This window comes from Heterodontus francisci, chromosome 20, assembly GCF_036365525.1.
Source record: "Heterodontus francisci isolate sHetFra1 chromosome 20, sHetFra1.hap1, whole genome shotgun sequence".
Classification (NCBI taxonomy): domain Eukaryota; kingdom Metazoa; phylum Chordata; class Chondrichthyes; order Heterodontiformes; family Heterodontidae; genus Heterodontus; species Heterodontus francisci.
In genome coordinates, this window is record NC_090390.1 from 38,270,377 (window position 1) to 38,291,121 (window position 20,745).

Below are 20,745 nucleotides of genomic sequence, written 5' to 3' on the forward strand. Positions count from 1 at the left end.
GGATGGTGTGGTCAACCAAAGCAAAAAGAGGTCAAGAAGGGCGAGGAGAGATAGCTTACCACAATTACAGTCAAAGCATGTTATTTGTGAGTGATTAGGGCCAGCTCAGTGCCTTGGCAGGGGCAGAAATCTGCTTGGAAAGGATCAAGAATGGAGTGGTGGGAGAGATTGACAGAATAATGAAGCAACAAAATATTTAAGGACTCTGGAAAGGAAAGGAAGGTTAGAGATGAAGTGGCAGTTTATAAGCACAGAGACTGCTGGAGGCTTTATTTGTGGTGGGGGGTGGGTGAGGACGGAAGTTTTGAAAGGGAGGGGGACTGTTGGCATGGGACCAGGAAGGCAAAGCTGGTGGTCAGCAGTTTAATGGAAATAGGGTTGAGACATCAGGATGTGGATCACATGGACAAGATGAATGTGGAGAGGGCATGAGGGAAAGATGTGGGTTCAGGGTTAGGGCAGCGAAAGGGCAAGGGCACGACAGTTTTGGCCCAAGAGAGCACAGCCTAACAGTGCTCAATCTGGTATAGATGGATCTGCCGATGAACGACTAAACCAGGTGTGCGGCAGATATTATTTAATTCTGCATTTCTTGAACTTGAGGGAGTGAAGATGGGGACCCTATCAAGTGCAATGATCAGGGTGGGAGAGAGTAAGGGTTTTACTGGGGACAAGGGCATCAAAAGGTAATTTGTGGGAGATATCAGAGGACAGCCAGTACTCATGGATCCAGGTCCTAGTAAGAAAAGCAAGTACTGTACTAGGTATGAATAACCTATTCTCATTCCTACCTTCTAATGAGTAACATTCTTTAAAAAGTATTTTTAAGTGATAAAAGATGCAAGGGATGTGTTTTCAAGCTGGAGCTCTGCAGGTACACAGTTATTTTGTACACTCTCTAATCTTAAATAAAAGTAAATATAAAACGGACATAAAATGTTTCCGGTTTAAAAACTGGTTGTGAAGTGCATTTTAACTGTGCTTGACATCATAAAGATATTGGTGGACAGACTGACTCTATCGTAATGTTGTAACAGTAATTTTGAACATAACAGAATTATGACAACAGGTTGAACCTAGCTGGTGAAACTTCAACTGACTTGATTTTACCACCATGATCTTCGTTACTATAGGACTCTTCAGTTAATGGCAATAGCCTTGTAATTTTCTGCTCGACATTACTTTAATTCCTAAAGATTTTAAAGCAAATTAGTTGGTTTTGAGAAAGATGTTAGGCTAAGTATACAATTTATGGCCAGTGCTTACTGGTCCATTACAGGATTAGTAGTCGTGTGTGTCTTGAAGAACAGCAATTATCAAGAGTTTAATTTGCAACCTCTAAGCCTTCAGTATAGATTGCACAATTGCTTGGCTGAATCTGGTATATCCTCCTGCTTTGCAATGTGATACCTAATCCAGGACTAAGGTACTGAAAGCAGAAGTTGTACACTCAGGATCTAACCTACCATTTGAGAAAGACTGATCACTTAACTTCTTGGTTGCTTACAAGACACTGCTGCCAATTATGGTCAATAATACCCCTTTGTAGGTTCTTCTTCCTTAGTGGACAAGCGAATTAGTAATCATGTTAATGCATATGTAACAACTGAATTGAGTGGCTACCCATCATGTGGCATCAGATTTCAACTACTCAATTTGATACCAATGGTCTGGTAGTAACATACAACCAACTGATTGGCATTATTTACAAATATAAAACCTTCTAGGTGTGTTAAAGACATACTTCAGTCAAACCTATGTGCTGTTTCTTGATCAGGCTTTGTAAACATCCACTCAGAGTTCGAGTCAGCAGCAGGTTGGTAGATTTTCTGAGCATATCATCTATTTCTGTTGAACTGAAGATCAGAATAGGCATAAATTGGATGCACTCAGTAAAACTGCCTAATCAAGAGTCTTTTACAACAACCTGCAAACACCATGTTAAAATATGTTGTCAAATGTGTACCAACTATGCCTTTCAGGCATTTTTAAAAGAGACTTAAAATGACATACTTCAAAATCATCACATTATATCGATTATCTCTACAATCAAATCATTAGAAATACTTTAGCTGCAGTGCCATCCACAACAATGAACAAGTGACTAACCTCCTCCACAAACAAAATCGGTGTATACAATAGCAGAAAAGACATGGTTGGTGGTATATGAACAATTATTGAGTATAAGTTCTTAGTGTAAACAAAGACAGCTGTCACATATGTAACATGCTGGAAGCAACCACTTATGTATAATAACTGAAGATTCTTTGCAGGAATGCTATAACGGAAATAGTTAAAGAGCTCATGGCCTGGAGTTTGCGGTCAGTGGTGAAGTAGCAGTGTTCACCGCTGACTGCACAACAAAATCAATACTTACCTGGATTATAGGCTGCAACGAAAACTTCCTCTTCTTGTTGCAGCAGGGCCTAAAAGTTGGGAGAAATAGCGCGGTGTTCCAGCAAGGCGCAATGCCAGTGAAGTTACTCCCCCTAGGTGACATCACAACCTGAAGACATGGAACAGGAGCCAGACTTTTATGGGCTGAATTTTATTGTCCCCCCGCCCCCTCCCCACCAATGACTTTGGGGGGTTGTGGCGTGGGGGGAGGGGCCCAGAAAATCCTTCTGGGAGGGGCCAGTCACGGGCCTCGCCACCAGGAAGGCCCTGCCCCATTTTACTGGCAGCAGCGGGGCCTCAGGGCAACACCCCCGCCCCGTGGCGAAAAAAACAACATGTAAATTATGATTGCACAATAATTACTTAGCTTGCAGTGACAGCTGTCCCACGCCAATATTCTGGATGGTGGCCGTTAAGTCTCACGCCTTCAGCTCTCCGTTCAGAGATCCGAGGTGGAACACTGGTGAGGGGGCGGGGAGGAGAGTGAATTTTTTAGGGCAGGAGGGATGTGAGAGTGGCAAAAACGAATGCGATTGACTGAGTGGATGGTGGGAAGGGGTTGAAGGCCGAAGTACAGAAAGTTTGGGGGGGGCGTGGTAATTGGGTGGAGGTCGGGATCGTGAATTTACATTTTTTGGGGGGACATGAAAAATAATGAAGTCATTATTCATGAGGCGGGGGGGGGGGGGGGCGTGGGAGAGGGGATTGGAAGTGTGACTAAATATTTTTTTAAAAAATTGTTTCACAAACCTGTGCCTTTAAAAATTTACATACAATGGCAGGACCTGAAGCCCTTTAAAAATGGCACCGGCATGGTGGCACCAGATGCCATTGCCAGGGATGGAGCACCCGCCCACTCTAAGTCATTGGGGGTGGGCGGAACCTCCATGTTAATGGGCCCCGCACAAAATATCGTGGCGGGTCCACGGCACACGTCTTGCACGTGCGCCACGCACCTTTTGAAGCTCGCAGCTGTAAAAATTCAGCCCTATTTGTGACCCTCTTTCATTCATGGCAGTGACTCGTGAAGAACTGTGATTTTAGTACTGATATCTGCATCGCTACTATCCTGCCCGAGACTTAATTTTCACTAATTTAGTCCTTCTTTCTGACTTACGCCTGTGATCATCAACTCTTTGCACGTAAAAATCAATGCAAGTTGTGGGCAAATAGGCAAAATTCTTGCACCAATGGTCCCACCTGCCTTAAGCATCGGAGAGGCGGGACCATCAAGGTGGACTCCAGAGTACTGCAACTTCGGAGTTTTAGCGTAACTGATATCGCCAGAAGTTGCGGTGTCATTGCGGCCCTCAATAGAGGCGAATTTCTCTGCATTCACCATTACTGGAAATGAAAAATCTGGGCCTCTCTTATACCTGGTCTTTTAGGTTTTATACTATTATGACCAGGTGAGCAATGTCTAGGGGTCTTTTGCTATCTTTACCTGGTCTTATTGTAACAGGGTTTAATTTTTAACACACTGTTTTGAGCTCCCACTTTGTGCAAATTCTTGTTTACAAATTCCAATTATATGGCAAAGAACTGAGCGCAAACAGGTTTTCTTTGGTTTAAAGCAGAAAGATGAAATTTATTAAACCTTAAACTCAAACTCCAATACAGTGCACGCCTACGGATAAACAATGCACTCATGCTAGCATGTACACGCGATATAAACATGCAAAATAGGGACAGAAAAGAGAAAAGCCAAGTAGAACAGTTTGAGGCAATATCTTGTTACTGTTTCTCGAGCTTGCTGTATTCCTTGATTGAAGATATGGTCTTGCGCTTCGTTGGGGCCCAGTCGTCGTCTTAACCTTGTTCACGTAGGAAATCTCCCTCTTTTAATTTCATGTGTTTTCACAAGATTCAGTTCTGTGGGAAGAGATGAAGTAGGCAGACAGGCAGGAGAGGAGATGTTCTTGCTTCAGTTCCAGGAGAGGTGTTTACTCCATGAGTACACGGCTTTGTCCAACTCTGCAACAGCCAGTCATGTGGTTAAAACTGGTCTGACCACTTCTGTGTGGTCTGACCACTTCTGTGTATTGGAGGAACAGGGACTTTGTTTCCACATTGTCTGGTACTGTGCAAATGTCCGTTCAGTCAGAGAGTGCAATTTTTAAAGTTTTAATGTTCATGTAACGAAATAATGTGTGCCTCAGTCTTGGCAGGTAGGGTTTGCTTGACAATACAAAAGAAAATTTCAGCTATTTTCACTGGCTTAAAAATAGTTCCTTAAGCGGTTTTTCTTATTATTAATTTTCCATGGGGGTGCTTACAAATGTAGTTCTGGTACACATTGACTATCCAATTTTGCCATCATAAACATTTGTAGAACTTGTATGTGCAAGCAGATGAGGAGCGCCAATCTTGCTAGCTATAGTGTTCTCACCCAACACTGGGGATCTGAACTCAAAACTCAGGCTTCTCACACAGGCAAAGTCTTTTGATAGAAACTGTTAGAGATTTCAAATACAGAAAATACATCCATATAGAAAATGTCAATCAATTTCGTGCACAGTTTGGAATTGTTTTATGCCTATTATGTACAAACTTTATTTCCCATCATAAGTACTCAACCCTGGTGAAAGAAACAAAATGGCAGCTGAATGTATTGGCTCAGCTTCTCCTTTCTTTTATGAGTTGATCGTTCATGCTTAATTTATTGTCTTCATATGCCCAGTAATTCTTAGTGCTCTATATCTATATATATCTAGTTGTGTTGCTTGCTCTGGTTTTTGTGTTTCCTAACTCTTGACTTGTAATCTGTTGCTCTGACTCGAATATATATTCGTCAAAATCAGGTTCCAGTGTAAACAAATTTGCATATACCCAGGCATGTTGGCTGAATTGTGATGGACAAAACTCATGGTAGACATATGCTAAATGCAAAACATTTAATACATTCACTCATAATTTGTTAGTTACTTCCAACGTCATGATTTTGTTGCACATGGGTGATTTTTAAGTTGAATATTACTTTTTATAATTATTGCTCACCACTCAGGTCACCCAACACTAGGTATCAACAGGACATGGAAGCAGAAGAGGACAGAGAGCAAGTGAGAGAAAAGAGAGAAATGGGATATATACCTAAAAGCTAAACAATAGTATTAGCCAACAAATAAAAGAGACTGTTGATTTCACCTTTTATGTGGCATAAAAAATACATTGATATGATAATGTTCATTAAATTGCAGTTTTGACAAATGTAATTATTTTGTATAAGTTTGAATTTGAAGAAAAAAATAACGTAATCAGCATCTGTAACCATGAAAATGGTGTAAATATAACTGACATCATATTAAGACTTTCGGTGTAGGATTATGTAATTAAATATCTTTGGCAATTCTCACCCGTGTTTAGTTTTACTAAATCTCCAATAAGTATGTAAAAACTCCAACAAATTTGAAATTGGCAAATGTATTTTAAGTTTCCTTCCCAGCCATGTCATAATGACATTTCCATTTGATCTATTTTAAGCTTACCTGCGATGAAGAGATTCTGAAAATTTAAGGCTTGCATAAATGAATTCTTTGAACTCCTTGTAGATCTCAGGTACTGACTGAGACACTGGGAACCTCTTTGGGAAAGGTTGCTGTACAAAAATCAAAGTATTTTGTTAGAACAATTAAAAAATATATACTTGAATATTTAGAACTGCAGAGTATTATACTGTACAAACATGAATATATTCTCATGGCCCTGTGATTCCCTATAGACTAGTGTTACTGCACAAGAATCCAAATAGCAGGTCTGAGATATATCCCACTTTTGACTTGTAATCAAACTTAACTAAATACCTTTAATAATTCTCATATAAATGAAAAAAAGAGTGCTATAATATTACACTCCTATATGCAGGAAAATATGACAGGATCTCACCGTTACAAATTATTAAAATTATGAATAAGTGACTGGAAAAACTTGCAACCAAACCACCCTGAAGAAGTGGGGTATTTTAAAAGGGAAATGTGAGGAAACAGAAACACAAGATCATTGATCAAATAGTCAACAAATAGCCAAACAAGGAGGAAATGTGAAACATTCTTGATTACTTCACAGGCCCATTCAGACTCAAATTTGCAGTCAATGGACAAATATGATAAAATGAGCACTGTTGCATGTGCTAACTGTAAGTAACTATATTAGATCCACTGCAATATCACCCAATTAATTTTTAATGATGGACAAAACAGTTTGGCCTTCTGGAACAGAGAGTTCGGCGGGTTGGTTTCCTTTTCTTTCATTTTACCTGAAGGCGTCTGGTAAAGAGATAAAATTGAAAGAAAAATGTTACAATGCTGCGACTGCACCTTTTGATATCAAAAAGCATTATGTTTTGACAGCAAAAGGACAACAACCCATCCCAAAATTTATGGATGGATTTAAAAATAAAGCAAGTGATATTTTTGAAGTTTAGTTAGTATTTTGGAAGGTCAGGGAAGGAGGGTTCGGAGAAGTAAAGATTTCCAGTTAAATAGATTTCCCTTTCAAGATGAAATTTCTGCTCATCAAAATAAGCAACTTCAAATCTGGAAAATAGAAATTTTTCTTATTTTTGCATCAGTGATCAATCATATTCCAGTCAACTATTGCACAAGTTATATGTGGGGTAATGCCTACACATTGCCCAACAATATGCCTCAAAGAGCAGCCCCTACTGCAAAGGTATATAACATGTCATCTTTCTACACCATCTCTATAGTTCTGAGAGATTGCCAACTTACTCTCAATATAAAATTGTGAAAATTCATATCTACTTGACCCTTAGATCAAGACTGCCCAATGGCATTATTTAGGGCACTTAAAGCCAGAGGTGAGACTTTAAAGTGTGGGTCAGATTTGAAACCTGATGCCACAGCTAAAAGCATCCACTCCACTTCTAGTATCTAACTTTTTCCCCATTTAAAAAAAATAAAATTAAGGGTATGATCTAATGTATTATTGGACACTTGTGGTGCACTTATTCTGCAGCTACTGATCTTAGATTAGTCACTACTGTATCCATTCACAGCTGGCAGAATCTTGTTTATATCCTGCCTAGCAACACTTTGGATTGTCAGCTCCATAATGTTCAACCAACCTCTTGAAACCTTGGTAAAATAGTTTGTACAATTTTGAATTAAAAGAAATAGACTGATCAACTCAAATAACTGCCAATTTTTTAGCACTATATTCCCACTGTTATTTACGTTGATTCGGTCAAGTACAAAAATAAACTTTGAATTATCAGTGGATTATACTCCATGTGGTGTTAAACCAAAGCAGTATGATAATGCCCCCAGGAGGTTTCACAGCATTCCCTTCTTGATCAGATTGAGACCTCTCCCAGAGCTTTCCTGCAAATTTAACACTGCTGTGAAGCAGAAACTGCTTCTCAGATTCACTAATGTTGCAGTACAAACAAACCAGCATCAAATTTGGGTCACAAAAACAGAAAGTGCTGGAAATACTCAGCAGGCCTGGCAGCATCTGTGGAGAGAGAAGCAAAGTTAACATTTCAGGTCTGTGACCTTTCACCAGAACTGGCAAAAGTTAGAAAAGAATTAGGTTTTAAGCAAGTAAAGGGGAGCGGAGTGGGGGAGAGAACAAAGAGGAAGGTGTTTGATAGGGCAGGAGAGATTAAATAACAAAACTGTCCTGGGACAAAGGCAAAGTGTGTGTTAATGCTTGTGGTCAAATTTGGGTGATCAAGATAAATCTAAAGATGATAGCAATAATGCCACTGACCTTTTCAAGCTCAAAGTCATGAAATGGGAATCGACTAATTATCATTCTGTATTCCTCTTCATTTGCTACAGGAATGGGACTGCAATTGTCGGACTCAAATATTTCTCTGTTTAAAAATAGATTAAGCGACCCTGTGAAATACCGCCATATTCAGCTTACATAAACGCTTGACAGAGAACATACACAGTATTGTTACAGCACTAATAAAAATTACATTACTAGCAAGTATTGCAGTAGTGGAAAAAAAAAATTACAAAAACAAATTATCTATTTTAGGGAGTGGGGGATTTTTGATTAAGTAATGGATGTTAGTGCTGGAAATGCAGCACTTGATATTTTTGCCCCCCATGTGAGCATCAAAGAGTAAACTTCAGGTACAACATGAACCACATGAATAGTAAAACTACTTCGACTCTACCCCACAATGGAACCAAACCGTAATCACACAAGAACAGCCTCTATAATTTCATTTCCCACAGTGGCCATCCTTATGTACTCATTGAGTCATGCTGATAATTTTAGTGTTAAATGTGCGATTTTCTATCATAGATCTATGCCAACTATGGACTGGCTCTACATTGCCAAAAGTAACTTTACTTAAAGTCATTAAAACCAGGGGAGAAGGAAAGTTTTTGTCAGCTTGGCCGAGTTGACAACATCCCTGTCCCTGGGTCAGGAAGCTGTGGATTTGAGCCCTGTAAAAGATTTTACTTCATAGTCGAGGCTGATGCTCTAGTCTAGTATTAGGCAAGAACTCAGTGTTAAGGCAGCAACTCTGGGTGATGACAGCCACTTTACATTAAACAGAAATGCTTTGAAATTGAAACTGGATGAGAGAAGATAATAACAAATGGCAATGTTTTATACAAAAAAAAGTGACAGAATATAATTTGTTTCATAAACATGACTAACCTAAACACTACTGCCCATTTCTTTAATAAGGTTTCATTGTACTGATCCCGGATTTCAAGTAATAGATCGAAGAGTCTGTTCACAGCAAATCCATAACCCTATAAAAAATTTAAATCAAGAGCACAAGTGGACTGTCAAACAAAAAGCAAAGATTCAATTCAGTTTGAAATGCAGAACAGCATGACCAATTCCGAAAAGTTGATTAGAATTTAAATTAAAGTGCAAAAATTAAACACTAAAGAGTGACATTATACAGGATTACTGATGGCTGGAGTTTGCGGAATAGCAGTGTTTCCAAATGATACTTTTTTTTGGAACAAAAACAAGAAATGCTGGATTCACTCAGCAGGTCTGGCAGCATCTGTGGAAAGAGAAGCAGAGTTAACGTTTCGGGTCAGTGACCCTTCTTCGGAACTCAACTTTTTTTTGGCTTAGGTTGGGCTGTAGCTACAGCTGCCAGAGGTCAAGCCTGCTTCTTAGCTTTTCACAATTCTTTTGAGTGATGGTAGAGGAAGAGAATGAAGAGGCCCCAGTGATCCAATTTTCAATGACCTTCATAACTATGTGAACAAAGCGTATCTCATGGAACGTCTGTGGCAATAACAGCTATATAAAAAGAAAAATACTTGTCCACCTGAATTGCTTAAATGTCATACGAATACGCTCCAAGATACAACTCCTCTAAGTGAAAGTAGCTAAATTGTGGAAATGCTGGCTTCAGTTCTCAAGAGTCTTCTAAGGTTATTCAGGAAACTTAAAATTCTGGAAACATCCAAGATTTGAGGACAGATTCTGTCTGCAGCATTCTACTAAAGGAAAGATCATTCTAGCCAAGTGGGTTCAGAGAATGGGACCAATACAGCCAAAAATAACAACCTCAATGATGTTACAATTAAATTAAGACACATTTATAGGTCAGGTTTTGGTCCATCTGTGGTTGTCAATGAGGACTTGGGGGCCATGGTTGCATGGCAGATGATAACCACAAGGATTATTCCTTTTTTTCTCCGCTAATTTCCCTCCCAATGCCTAGCATCTCCTTACAGTCACAATGCTAGAGTTCTGCAGCTCCCATCTGTTCTACAGTACTTTACCCAAGTAACTATATATGTGTAAAATTGAATGCAAGTGATGGTGAGTTTTGATGATATGGACCGTAACAGCCAGATTCAATCCTGTCTCAAACATCCATACACATGTCCATCTTTCAAGTGTCCGCCAATGAGCTCAATATCCCAGTTTTAAAAACATTAAAATCTGCATCCTGCTAAAGACTTTAAAAGTCACATATTTGAAGTTGATCAATTTCCTCTTTCTCCATGCCTACACTGAGAGTTGACAATTTGGAAGACTATTTACTATCTGAAACTAAACATAGTAAAAAGGTAGAAGATGGAAGGAAGAAGTGTATCTTGAAAATGAAGGAAAGGGCTAAATTTGGCAGGGAAGCTAGATCAAGGGAAGCTTCCTGCTGCTGTCCATTAAAGTATTATGTAGATTGAAAAGGTGATGTCTTATATTTTGGGTCAATGTCCCACTGATGAAGGGTCCGTGTTCCATATTGCAGGATGATGATTGACAAGTTGCACAGATGCACTTCCAGCAAATGGGTGGGGGTATAGAGGCTGCTGACTTTTCTTTTATCCCGGCCCAAGGGCATTTAAGTCAGTTGTAAGATCCCAACTCTTTCTCTGCCTAAGATCAGTTAACAGAGCACAAATCTGGGATTGAACCTGAGCCTTCCAGGTCATGACTCAGCACCATACTTCATACTACATTTACTCATCTCAGCCATCTGGAAAGTTGGAACAACTTATTTTACTTCCCAATTCAAGGGCAACACGACAAGTGATGCATCATTCAGTCCCAAATTCCATGTTCTATAGACAGACTTGATTTGATCAGTTTCATTTGGAATAATTTTTGAAAAGCAAAGTAAGGGGCTTAATTTTAACATAAATAAGGATCATTTTAGCTCAAATGTATACATCTAACATTAAAAGTCTTTAAAGAATAATTAAACTATGGAAAGTAAACTATTCTAATGTCTTTACCAACACGTCCAGAAAAGCAAAAGCAACATTTTCATATCTTGGAAGGTCTTAAAAATCTCTTGCCCACATCTGAACAGGTTACAAAATAAATGTGTTGGCTAATAAGCTCCTCTAACCTCCAGCCCCTTTGTCTGTATTTGTTGCCTCACCTCTAGCCCCCAACCTTTCTTACTTTTCTCTTTGTCTCCATGTCTCTCTTAATTGCAGTCTTCCTTGTCTCTATTTTATCAATAGTATAATGACTATTGCTGATCATTACTCTTATTCCCACTAAGCTTCAAATACGACAGCCTGTAGGCACTTCCTCCACTGTCACTGTGTTGAAAACAAGACTTTGTGGAATGTCTCCTAATCTAACATTCTTTAACACTAAAACTGTGAAACACTTCACTTGTTTTGTGCTTACACCCTCCTAGAGTCTTCAGGCTTTTAAGACCTAAGCTTGCCCTCAATACTTCTGGATTTATCTGCTTGCTTTCTTAATCTTTAATATTTTGATTACAATACAATTTAGCACAGCAGACATAGACAACCATTATATGAACCAACACATACTTGCAAAGTGTCAGCATAAACCACGATTAGATTCTTCAACTCCAAAACAAGGTCAGGATCGGTGCAATAGGACTAGGAGCAATAGATTAAAGGCAAGTTAGTATTTTCTACAGGACACATGACTGTTTTCCCACAGATAACAGAAAACAAAAATATCTAGTGGCTAAAATAAAAGCAAAATACTGCAGATGCTGGAATCAAATAAAAACAAAAAGTGCTGGAAGATACTCAGCAGGTCTGGCAGCATCTGTGGAGAGAGAAGCAAAGTTAACATTTCAGGTCAGTTGGGTTCTAATGAAAGATCACTGACCTGAAACGTTAACTTTGCTTCTCTCTCCACAGATGCTGCCAGACCTGCTGAGTAATTTCCAGCACTTTTTGTTTTTATCTGATATCTAGGGGAGGTTATTTGCCATTGCCCCTGCACATTACTGAACTGTATAATACCATACCACTAATTTACTATAGACTATAGGGCGGCACAGTGGCGCAGTGGTTAGCACCGCAGCCTCACAGCTCCAGGGACCCGGGTTCGATTCCTGGTACTGCCTGTGTGGAGTTTGCAAGTTCTCCCTGTGTCTGCGTGGGTTTTCTCCGGGTGCTCCGGTTTCCTCCCACAAGCCAAAAGACTTGCAGGTTGATAGGTAAATTGGCCATTATAAATTGTCACTAGTATAGGTAGGTGGTAGGGAAATATAGGAACAGGTGGGGATGTTTGGTAGGAATATGGAATTAGTGTAGGATTAGTATAAATGGGTGGCTGATGTTCGGCACAGACTCGGTGGGCCGAAGGGCCTGTTTCAGTGCTGTATCTCTAATCTAAATGATTATTTGCTAAACTTGCAGTGATCACATCACAATGATTAATCATTCACAAAAGTGGATGCAAGAACAGCAGCATTTTAGTCAACACAATGTCACTTGACACTAGTGAGGGAGTAAAGGGAAACAGGATTACTTCACAAACTCAGCAATATATACATTATGAAAATAGATAAAAGTAAATAGACAGGAGTTACACAACAATAGATGAGAGTTACACCAAAGTTGGAACCTCATTTCAAGGTTCAGATGATTTTCAAATTTATATTATCTACATTCCTCAATGAAATAACCAACTTGTATACATTGGGACAATTACATTTTTCCTGTCATACTTTCCGAGTTTTCAACAGCATCAAAAATTTCTAGCTGAATACTTTCTTCATGGATATTTCATCCAAGACCAAAATAGGCAAACGATGCTCTGAACAACATAATAGTCATCCAAAGGGTCTTACACCCAAAAAATGTATCTGTCACTTTTCATGATTTTTATTTTAGGATTAGTCAAATCTGCAGTCACCAAGATAGAGTTAGATTAAGGAGGGTAGCAGGTGGCGTGTGTGGAGCATAAACTGGTTGAGCCAAATGACCTGTTTTTATGCTGCAAATTCTATGCAATGTTTAATTGCAATTTATACATTACATTCGTAAAAGCATCCAGTTAATTTGATTTAAAATGCTTAAGTTATCAGACACTGCACAATTCATGTTAACTTCTATAGATGTTTCAGCAAGTACTTTATTCACTTCACGGACTAGATAATGTCCCTACTGTAGCGCAAAGATCTTAATTTGGTGCATAAGGAGAACACTGCTAGTTTTACTGGTGGGGTGTATTTTGAAAACAGTGCATTTAGAATGATAATTAGGAACTATTTCCTGGTGGTGCTTTCAATACTGAACTATTCAATCTGATCTAATGAAGAGGTCAGTTGAGACTAATGAGGACAGATTGCAACAATAACAGCAGATTAACTCTACATATTCTAAACTCCTGGACTAAAAGCATGTTTGGAAGGCTCAGTCAGTTGTAAATCACTAAAGGATTATGCAAATAGCCCACGGCTGTGGCTCAAAGCCCAATTCTGCAGAGATAAACAAAAGCTTGGCAGGCCCTCTCCCAAATTTAAGTAACTTTTAATTACAAAAAAAAGTCAAAGAAAGGAGGTATAACCATTCATCACTTTGGCAAATATCTGTCAATGAACATGAGGCACTTGTCCCTTCATAGACTGCTACCAATGGCATACACACAGACCTCCCATAGTTGACAGCAATCACAAATATGAAAGAGGCAACCTCTGGAGTTGCAACAGTAACAAAGACCCAGATTTTTGTAGATCTCTGGATGTGATGTCAGATTTCACGCCTCCTGTTCAGCCCACTAAATGCACGAAGCAAGTTCTTTAAGGCTTTTCACTTGCATCCTGGTACAAGCATGAATTACACACACAACCCCTCCGCATAATTTTCAGCTAAATCAAACTATGTTTAAATGTTCCACTTCAATGTACGTAACTCCCAAATTTCATTATAGATACTGCATGCAGGCTCATTTACGGCAAATAGATTTAAAATATTCAGAGAAAACGGTCTTTCTGCAGAGACTTTTGTACACAAGCAGCTATGAAAATCACTGGTATGTTCAAGTCCACATTGAAAAATACCCAACAGACCTGAATTTGGTGCAGCATGACAAACTAAACAGGCAAAGAGGTGTGGAGATCAAGGTCTCAATTTACATGCCTCTCTCCGACTACCCTGATTTATAAATGTAATAATGTTTATTTTGCTCATAAAAGTACTTAAAAACACTTCAATCTGACAACTTACTGAATGGGTTCTTAAAACAGCAATAATTTTTGAAAGTGCCATGTTCCACAGCTCATCAGTAAATGCTCTGGTCACCAACCCTTGTGTTGCATGTAATATGTGATCTTCCACCACAAAAAATCTAAAATTGGAAAACCAAAAGGATTTAAATAGGAAAAACAGAGTACTATATTACAGACTCAAAAACTGCACATTTATAATATCTAAGCTATTTTAGATGTATTTTTATATTTTATTGGAAATTTATAAAAAAAAGTGATAGTCTATTCAAGTAGGTTATCAAAGCGGGCTAGTTCAGTCATATTGAATGGGATCTATTTGCATATGAGCCTATTAACACCCAGAAAATGTTCTACATATGCTACATTTGTAAAGAAGGTAGAAAGAAAAAACATGCATTTATATGGCACCTTTCATAACCTCAGGATGTCCCAAAGCACTTTACAGCCAATTAAGTACTTTTTGAAAGTAATCACCATTGGAATGTAGGGAAATGCTGTAACCAATTTGTGCACAGCAAGGTCATACAAACAGTAATGATCAGATAACCTGTTTTAGGGAGGTCAGTTGAGGAATAAATATTGGCCAGGTCACCGAGGAGAACTCTCCTACTCTTCTTCGATAGTACCATGGAATCTTTTATATCCAACTGAGAGGGCAGATGGGGACTCGGTTTAACATCTTGCTCGAAAGACAGCACCTCTGTAGCACCTTCTACAGAACTCCCTCAGTAGTGCTCTGAAGGGTCAGCCTGGTCTACATGCTTAGTCATCTGGTGTGAGAATTGAATGCATAATCTTTTGACTTAAAGAGCAGAATGCTACCACTGAGCAGTTCTGCCATACCAGCTTCCATCCATTCTTTAATATTGGCCCTTGTTATATTGTGGTGCAGTTACAACAGCCGCCATATCTATTTTTTAACAAGCATGCATACAAAGTTGCAAGACATCACTACTTTTTGGGACACTCTTCCCCAACATAAAAGTGTACCTTCAAGAGGACTCAAGGACTTACCCAACAATCTGGTTAAAATATTTTCTGTAGCCTTCAACAGTTTCATGCTTGTATGAAAAGGGAAAAAAAACTTGAGGAATTTATCAGATCACAAACATATCAAAACACATGATAACGTGCAAGTCTTAATCATCATAAACAGTACCATGTTTGACTGTGGTTGTAATACCAATCCTGCTTGTTTCCTTCGCTGTTTTCTGTAATAGTTTTCGAAGGTTTCTCGATCACCCTACAACAAAAACATAATGGAAATAACCAGTCGAATTGAACTTCAAAACAGATTCACGCATTTAACTGAAGTCTTTTCATCTTTTTCTGTAATTGTTTCCATGGTTAAATTAAAAACTTTTCCCCACTAATCTGTTACTAGCATTTATGAAAGGCAAGGCACCAATAAAATATTAGGGCTGCTTTCAGTTAAAACAGTGATTTAAAAAAAAATTTGTAAGTTGCCTAGTATTTAGCCCAAGTAAATAGCCTAATAAATTGCCTAGAACATTCGAACCTCATTACACCAAACTCAAATCTGCTAAAACTGAATTCAGTGAAACCCTCCCATGCTCCTGTAAGCAATAATGCATTCCTATTTTGCCAGTATGCTTATTCCACCAGTCATGCCATTAGGTTTGAGTGTTTCAATTCCATGTGCCTGATGGCTCTGTTTTCAACATTGAACATGACTGAACCTTTTGAAGAGGCGATGAAATTAGTGGACAGGGGAATGTTTATGAAGGTTATTTAAATGGACTTCCAGAAGGCATTTGATTAGGTCCCTCATAAGAGGCTGAAGTTGAAGTTTGTGGAATTGAGGGAAAATTATTGACCTGGTTAGGAAATTGGCTGAGGGGTAGGAGACAGAGTAGGGATAATGGGAAGGTACTCTAATTGGCAGGATGTGACTAGTGGTGCCCCACAAGGATCAATGTTGGAGGCCTAACTATTCACCTTATTTACTAATGACTGAGATGATGGACTGAGAAAACCATTTATCTAAATTTGCTGATGGCAAAGATAAGTGGCATTGTAAGCAGTGCAGATAGAAACATAATCTAATATCTCTGTAATGCTAAGTGAATAGGAAAAATTGTGGCAAATGGATTTCAATGTAGGCACATATGAGGTCATCTACTTTGGACCTAAAAAGTATAGAACAGGGTACTTTCTAAATGATGAAAAGCCAGAAACAGTGGAGGTCCAAAGAGACTTTGGGGGGGGGGGAAAAAAGAGTGGTCCAGGTATACAGATTATTAAAATTTCATGAACAGGTAGAGAAAATGATCAAAAAGGCTAATAGAATGCTGGACTTTATATCTAGAAGACTAGAATACAATGGTGTAGAAGTCCTGATTCAGCTATACAAAGCCCTGATTAGATGACCCCTGGAGGACTGTGAGCAGTTCTGGGTACCAGAGCTTAGGAAGGATATACTAACCATGGCGAGAGTGCAGTATAGATTTACCAGAAATTATACCTGAACTCCAAGGGTTAAACTACGAGGAGAGATTATGCCAACCAGGGTTGTATCCCTCAGAATTTAGAATATTAACAGGTGATTTGATCAAAGCGGTCAGGATATTAAGGGGAACATGTAGGTCAGATAGAGAAACTATTTCTGCTGGCTGGGGAGTCTAGGACTAGGGGACATGGACCTAAGTTAGAGCCAGACCTTTCAAGAGTGAAACTAGGAAATACTTCTACACACAAAGCTGATGACTGTTCCAAACTTCCTTCTGCAAGGGGCAACTGATGCAAGATCAATTGCAAATTTTAATTCTGATCTGGACAGATTTTTGTTATCCAAAAGGTATTAAGGAACATGGGGAAAGGTGGCTATATGGAGTTAGGTGGCAGATCAACCATGATCTCACTGAATGGCAGAACAGGCTTGAGGGATTAAATGGACTACTCCTGTACCCATGTTCCCTCGCAGCTAATAGGTATTGTTGCAGCAGTGCTCCTGAGGGAGTAGAACTGGACTGCCAGCTGAAACACGCAGAACATGAGCTTTGCATACTCTGCTCAGTTGAATCATAAAACACTAATTAGGTTTTGGCGTACGTTATAGGATTCCAAAAGAGGGCCCACCACCTAAAGCAGTTGCTTGAGCTGGCCAGCAGGAGGCATCTGGGAGGATGGTGTGGTCCACACCATTGGTGAGATCAGAGCACTAAGTCATACCCGACTATTTTCAGAGCACTACTAACCAAAAATGTCTTGCCCATGATATCCATCTCCTGGATTACTCTTAATTCCTGGAAACTCCAGGAAAGTTGGCAACCCTAGCTTTTTGGCTCCTCCCCTCATCAACAGCTTCTGCAGGTTATCTCAATAGCAGGAAATAACTGTTACTTTCTATCATTGGGTATTTTTAAAAAATAGATTGTTCCTTTGTGATGTGTTGGCCTTAAATATCAAGTGTAATGCCTGAAGTGCGACAGACATGAAAACTTTTACTTTTAGCAATTAATGTTGCCACTGCTACAAGTAACTAAATTATTCATAAACCAATTAATACAAGCAATCATAGAATGATACAGCACAACAGACCATTCAACTCATGTGCCTGCTGTTTGAAAGAGCTATCCAATAGTCCCACTCCCTTGCTCTTTCACCATAGCACTGCAATATTTTCTACTTCAAATATTTCTCTAATCCCCTTTTGAAAATTATTACTGAAACTGCTTCCACCACCCTTGCAAGGAGTGTGTTTCAATCATAACTTGCTGTGTAAATGTTTTACCCCTCATGTTGCTTCTGGTTCTTTTGCCAACTACCTGAAACCTGTCTCCTCTGGTTACCAACCCTTCTGTCACTGGAAAGAGTTTCTCCTTAATCAAAATTATTGATTTTTAAACACCAGTATCAAATCTCCCCTTAACCTTCTCTGCTCTAAGGACAACAAGCCCAGTTTCTCTAATCTCTCCAGGTAACTGAAGTCTTTCCAATCCTGGTACCATTCCAGTGACGCTCCTCTGCAACCTCTCAAAGGCCTTAACAACCTTCCTGAAGTGTGGAATCCAGAACTGGCCAAAATACTTCAGCTGGAGCCTAACCAGTATTTTATAAAGGCTTAGCATAACTTTCTTGCTTTTGTACTCTATGCTATTATTTATAAAACCAAGGACCCCATATGACGTTTTAAATATCCTTATCCACTTGTCCTGCCACCTTCAAAAGACTGAAAATCTGTGTCATCTGGGAACTTTGAAATCATGTCCTACATACCCAAGTCCAGGGGACACCACTGCACACTTTCCTCCAGTTTGAAGAACAGCCATTCACCACTACTCTCTGCTTTGTGACCTTTAATTTTATATCTACATAGCCACTGCACCTTTAATTCCATTAGCTTCAATTTTGCTAACAAATCTATTGTGTGGTACTTCATCAAACCCCTTTTGAAAGCCTAGAAACACAACATCAACCACCCTCGTCAACCCTCTCTGCTACTTCAAAGAACTCAATCAAGTTTGACAAACACCTTTACCAAATCCCTGCTGGCTTTTATTTAGTAACCCATATTTTTCCAGGTGCCACTTAATTCTGTCCCAAACCAAGGTCTCAGTTTCCCCACCACCCACAAATCCTTTGATAGCAGTCAAGACCAACTTTTGCCATCCAAATCCAGGGCACCAAGGCTAATTGCAGCTGAAATCAACAATCCAGAACAGACTGCAGATCAATCCTGGAACCTTCCTGATATATGCATTTTTGATAGCAGTTAGCCAAATTAATGCTGATTCATAAACAGCAAAATTTATGCAAATCAGTGATGAAACGTAATACATAGAAAGCCTTGCCACATCAGTTTGGTAGGTTATGAGGTGGCTTGAGGGATATTCGATCATTCACTACATGAGAAGCACTCCTGGAGAAACCAGCTGTTTGCTTGAAAACTATTTGTGGTTAAGTACTCTTGACTCATCCTTCCCATGAATGGAACACAATTTTCCTTCCAGCTGAATAAAGCAGCTTAGCATTATATGTTTTGATTTTCTGTGAAGGTTATTGCCAGGTCAGAGCTGATTTGGCCTATCACTTAATTCTTTAAGAACCTGGTATTAATGCTGCAGAGATAATAGGCTTTTCAAATAATAAAAATAAGTGCAGCATGGCCATTTTACAAGTGCTTTTGTTGTTTAAAAAAAAACTGAAGAACAGTTTCCCCATTAAGAAAAAGATTTACTTGGTTTAAAAAAAAGGCTACTCAGTTTGGGATTTGGAAACATAATTGATACATTGAGTTGCGGCAGCCATACATGCAAAGCACAAGGTATTGTGCATTTCAGGCTAGCATTTTGGAGACAAGTTATGGGTGGTAAAACATTGTTTCTCCAATCATTACAGGTCTACAGATTTTATGTTGCAGTAGCTGTATGACAATAATAAAATATACATAATCACAGAATATAGTTATAGCCAAATTGGATAAGAATTCAAAATCCATTAACTCTTTAGAGTGGAACAAAACATATCCAGGATAAAGTCTGTACAATAACCTTCGTTGTATAACATCACAGCCAGCAATCAGCAGTAGTAAAGACTGATGGAAAAAGGGAGCACAAGCAGGTGGGTATGAGACAATACATTATGGACATATATTGAGCTGTGGAACTTAAGAAAAACAGACACACCACGGCTGAATTAAATCTTAGAACTTCAACACTTTGCAAAACAGACATACTATTAACATCCATAGTGAAAGGCATGGGTATTGCTGTCATGGTGGAATGTATTGACAAATGGTTTCCTTTGTGCAATGCTGTAGTTTAAAAATACCAAATTTTGAAAAAGTAGAAGTCTCAAGATCAACGCCTCATTCAAAAAAAAAATGTCTTGCTGGTCATTCTGTACACCTGATCTTTGGCAATATTAAATTACAGAAGGAACACTTTCAAAAACAGGTTCAAACTCAAATTGATAAGACCACCCACAACTCAGCTCCACAGACCTGGTCATTATCATAATCTTCAGTAAGATCAAATATAATCTATCATACAATTAAAATATTCCTGAAACCACAAAGAATGATTTTAAAAAAAATTGTTCTTGGAATGTGAGTAATGGTTCTCTCACGCCTGGTCAAATTTATTTCCCATCCATAAGTGGCCAGAAATGATGGTGGCACTGGTCCTTCTCCTCGACCAATCCTCGTGATGACAGTATTCCCACAATGGTGTTACATAGCGAATTCTAAGATAACTAACTCAATGAAGGATGATGGCAGGTGATTGTCGAGAGGTCCACCTGTTATTTCTTTTCTTACATGTGAACTTGCTAGCGATTCTTTATAATGAAGTGGCATGCAAGATCACTTCAGAGAGCATTAAGCATCAACCAGTGTAGTACTGGAGTAATGTGTAGACCAGAGCAGATGGGGGTGACAGGCTGCTTCCCTGAAGAACAATGAACCAGTAGGGTTT

The 20,745-nt window shown here is 39.0% G+C and overlaps 1 protein-coding gene across 3 annotated transcripts in view; it reads right to left on the bottom strand.

Moving 5' to 3' along the window:
• Positions 1-20,745, bottom strand: part of LOC137380584 (exocyst complex component 6-like) — a 275,778-nt gene that overhangs the window by 152,927 nt on the left and 102,106 nt on the right. For all 3 annotated transcript variants that reach the window (XM_068052625.1, XM_068052624.1, XM_068052626.1), the window contains exons 9-16: positions 15,468-15,551; positions 15,323-15,369; positions 14,307-14,427; positions 11,649-11,720; positions 9,040-9,137; positions 8,128-8,233; positions 5,883-5,992; positions 1,745-1,856 (exon numbers count right to left, since the gene is read on the bottom strand). In XM_068052625.1, the coding sequence (XP_067908726.1) occupies positions 1,745-1,856; positions 5,883-5,992; positions 8,128-8,233; positions 9,040-9,137; positions 11,649-11,720; positions 14,307-14,427; positions 15,323-15,369; positions 15,468-15,551 (750 nt within the window). The remainder of the gene's footprint in view (positions 1-1,744; positions 1,857-5,882; positions 5,993-8,127; positions 8,234-9,039; positions 9,138-11,648; positions 11,721-14,306; positions 14,428-15,322; positions 15,370-15,467; positions 15,552-20,745) is intronic.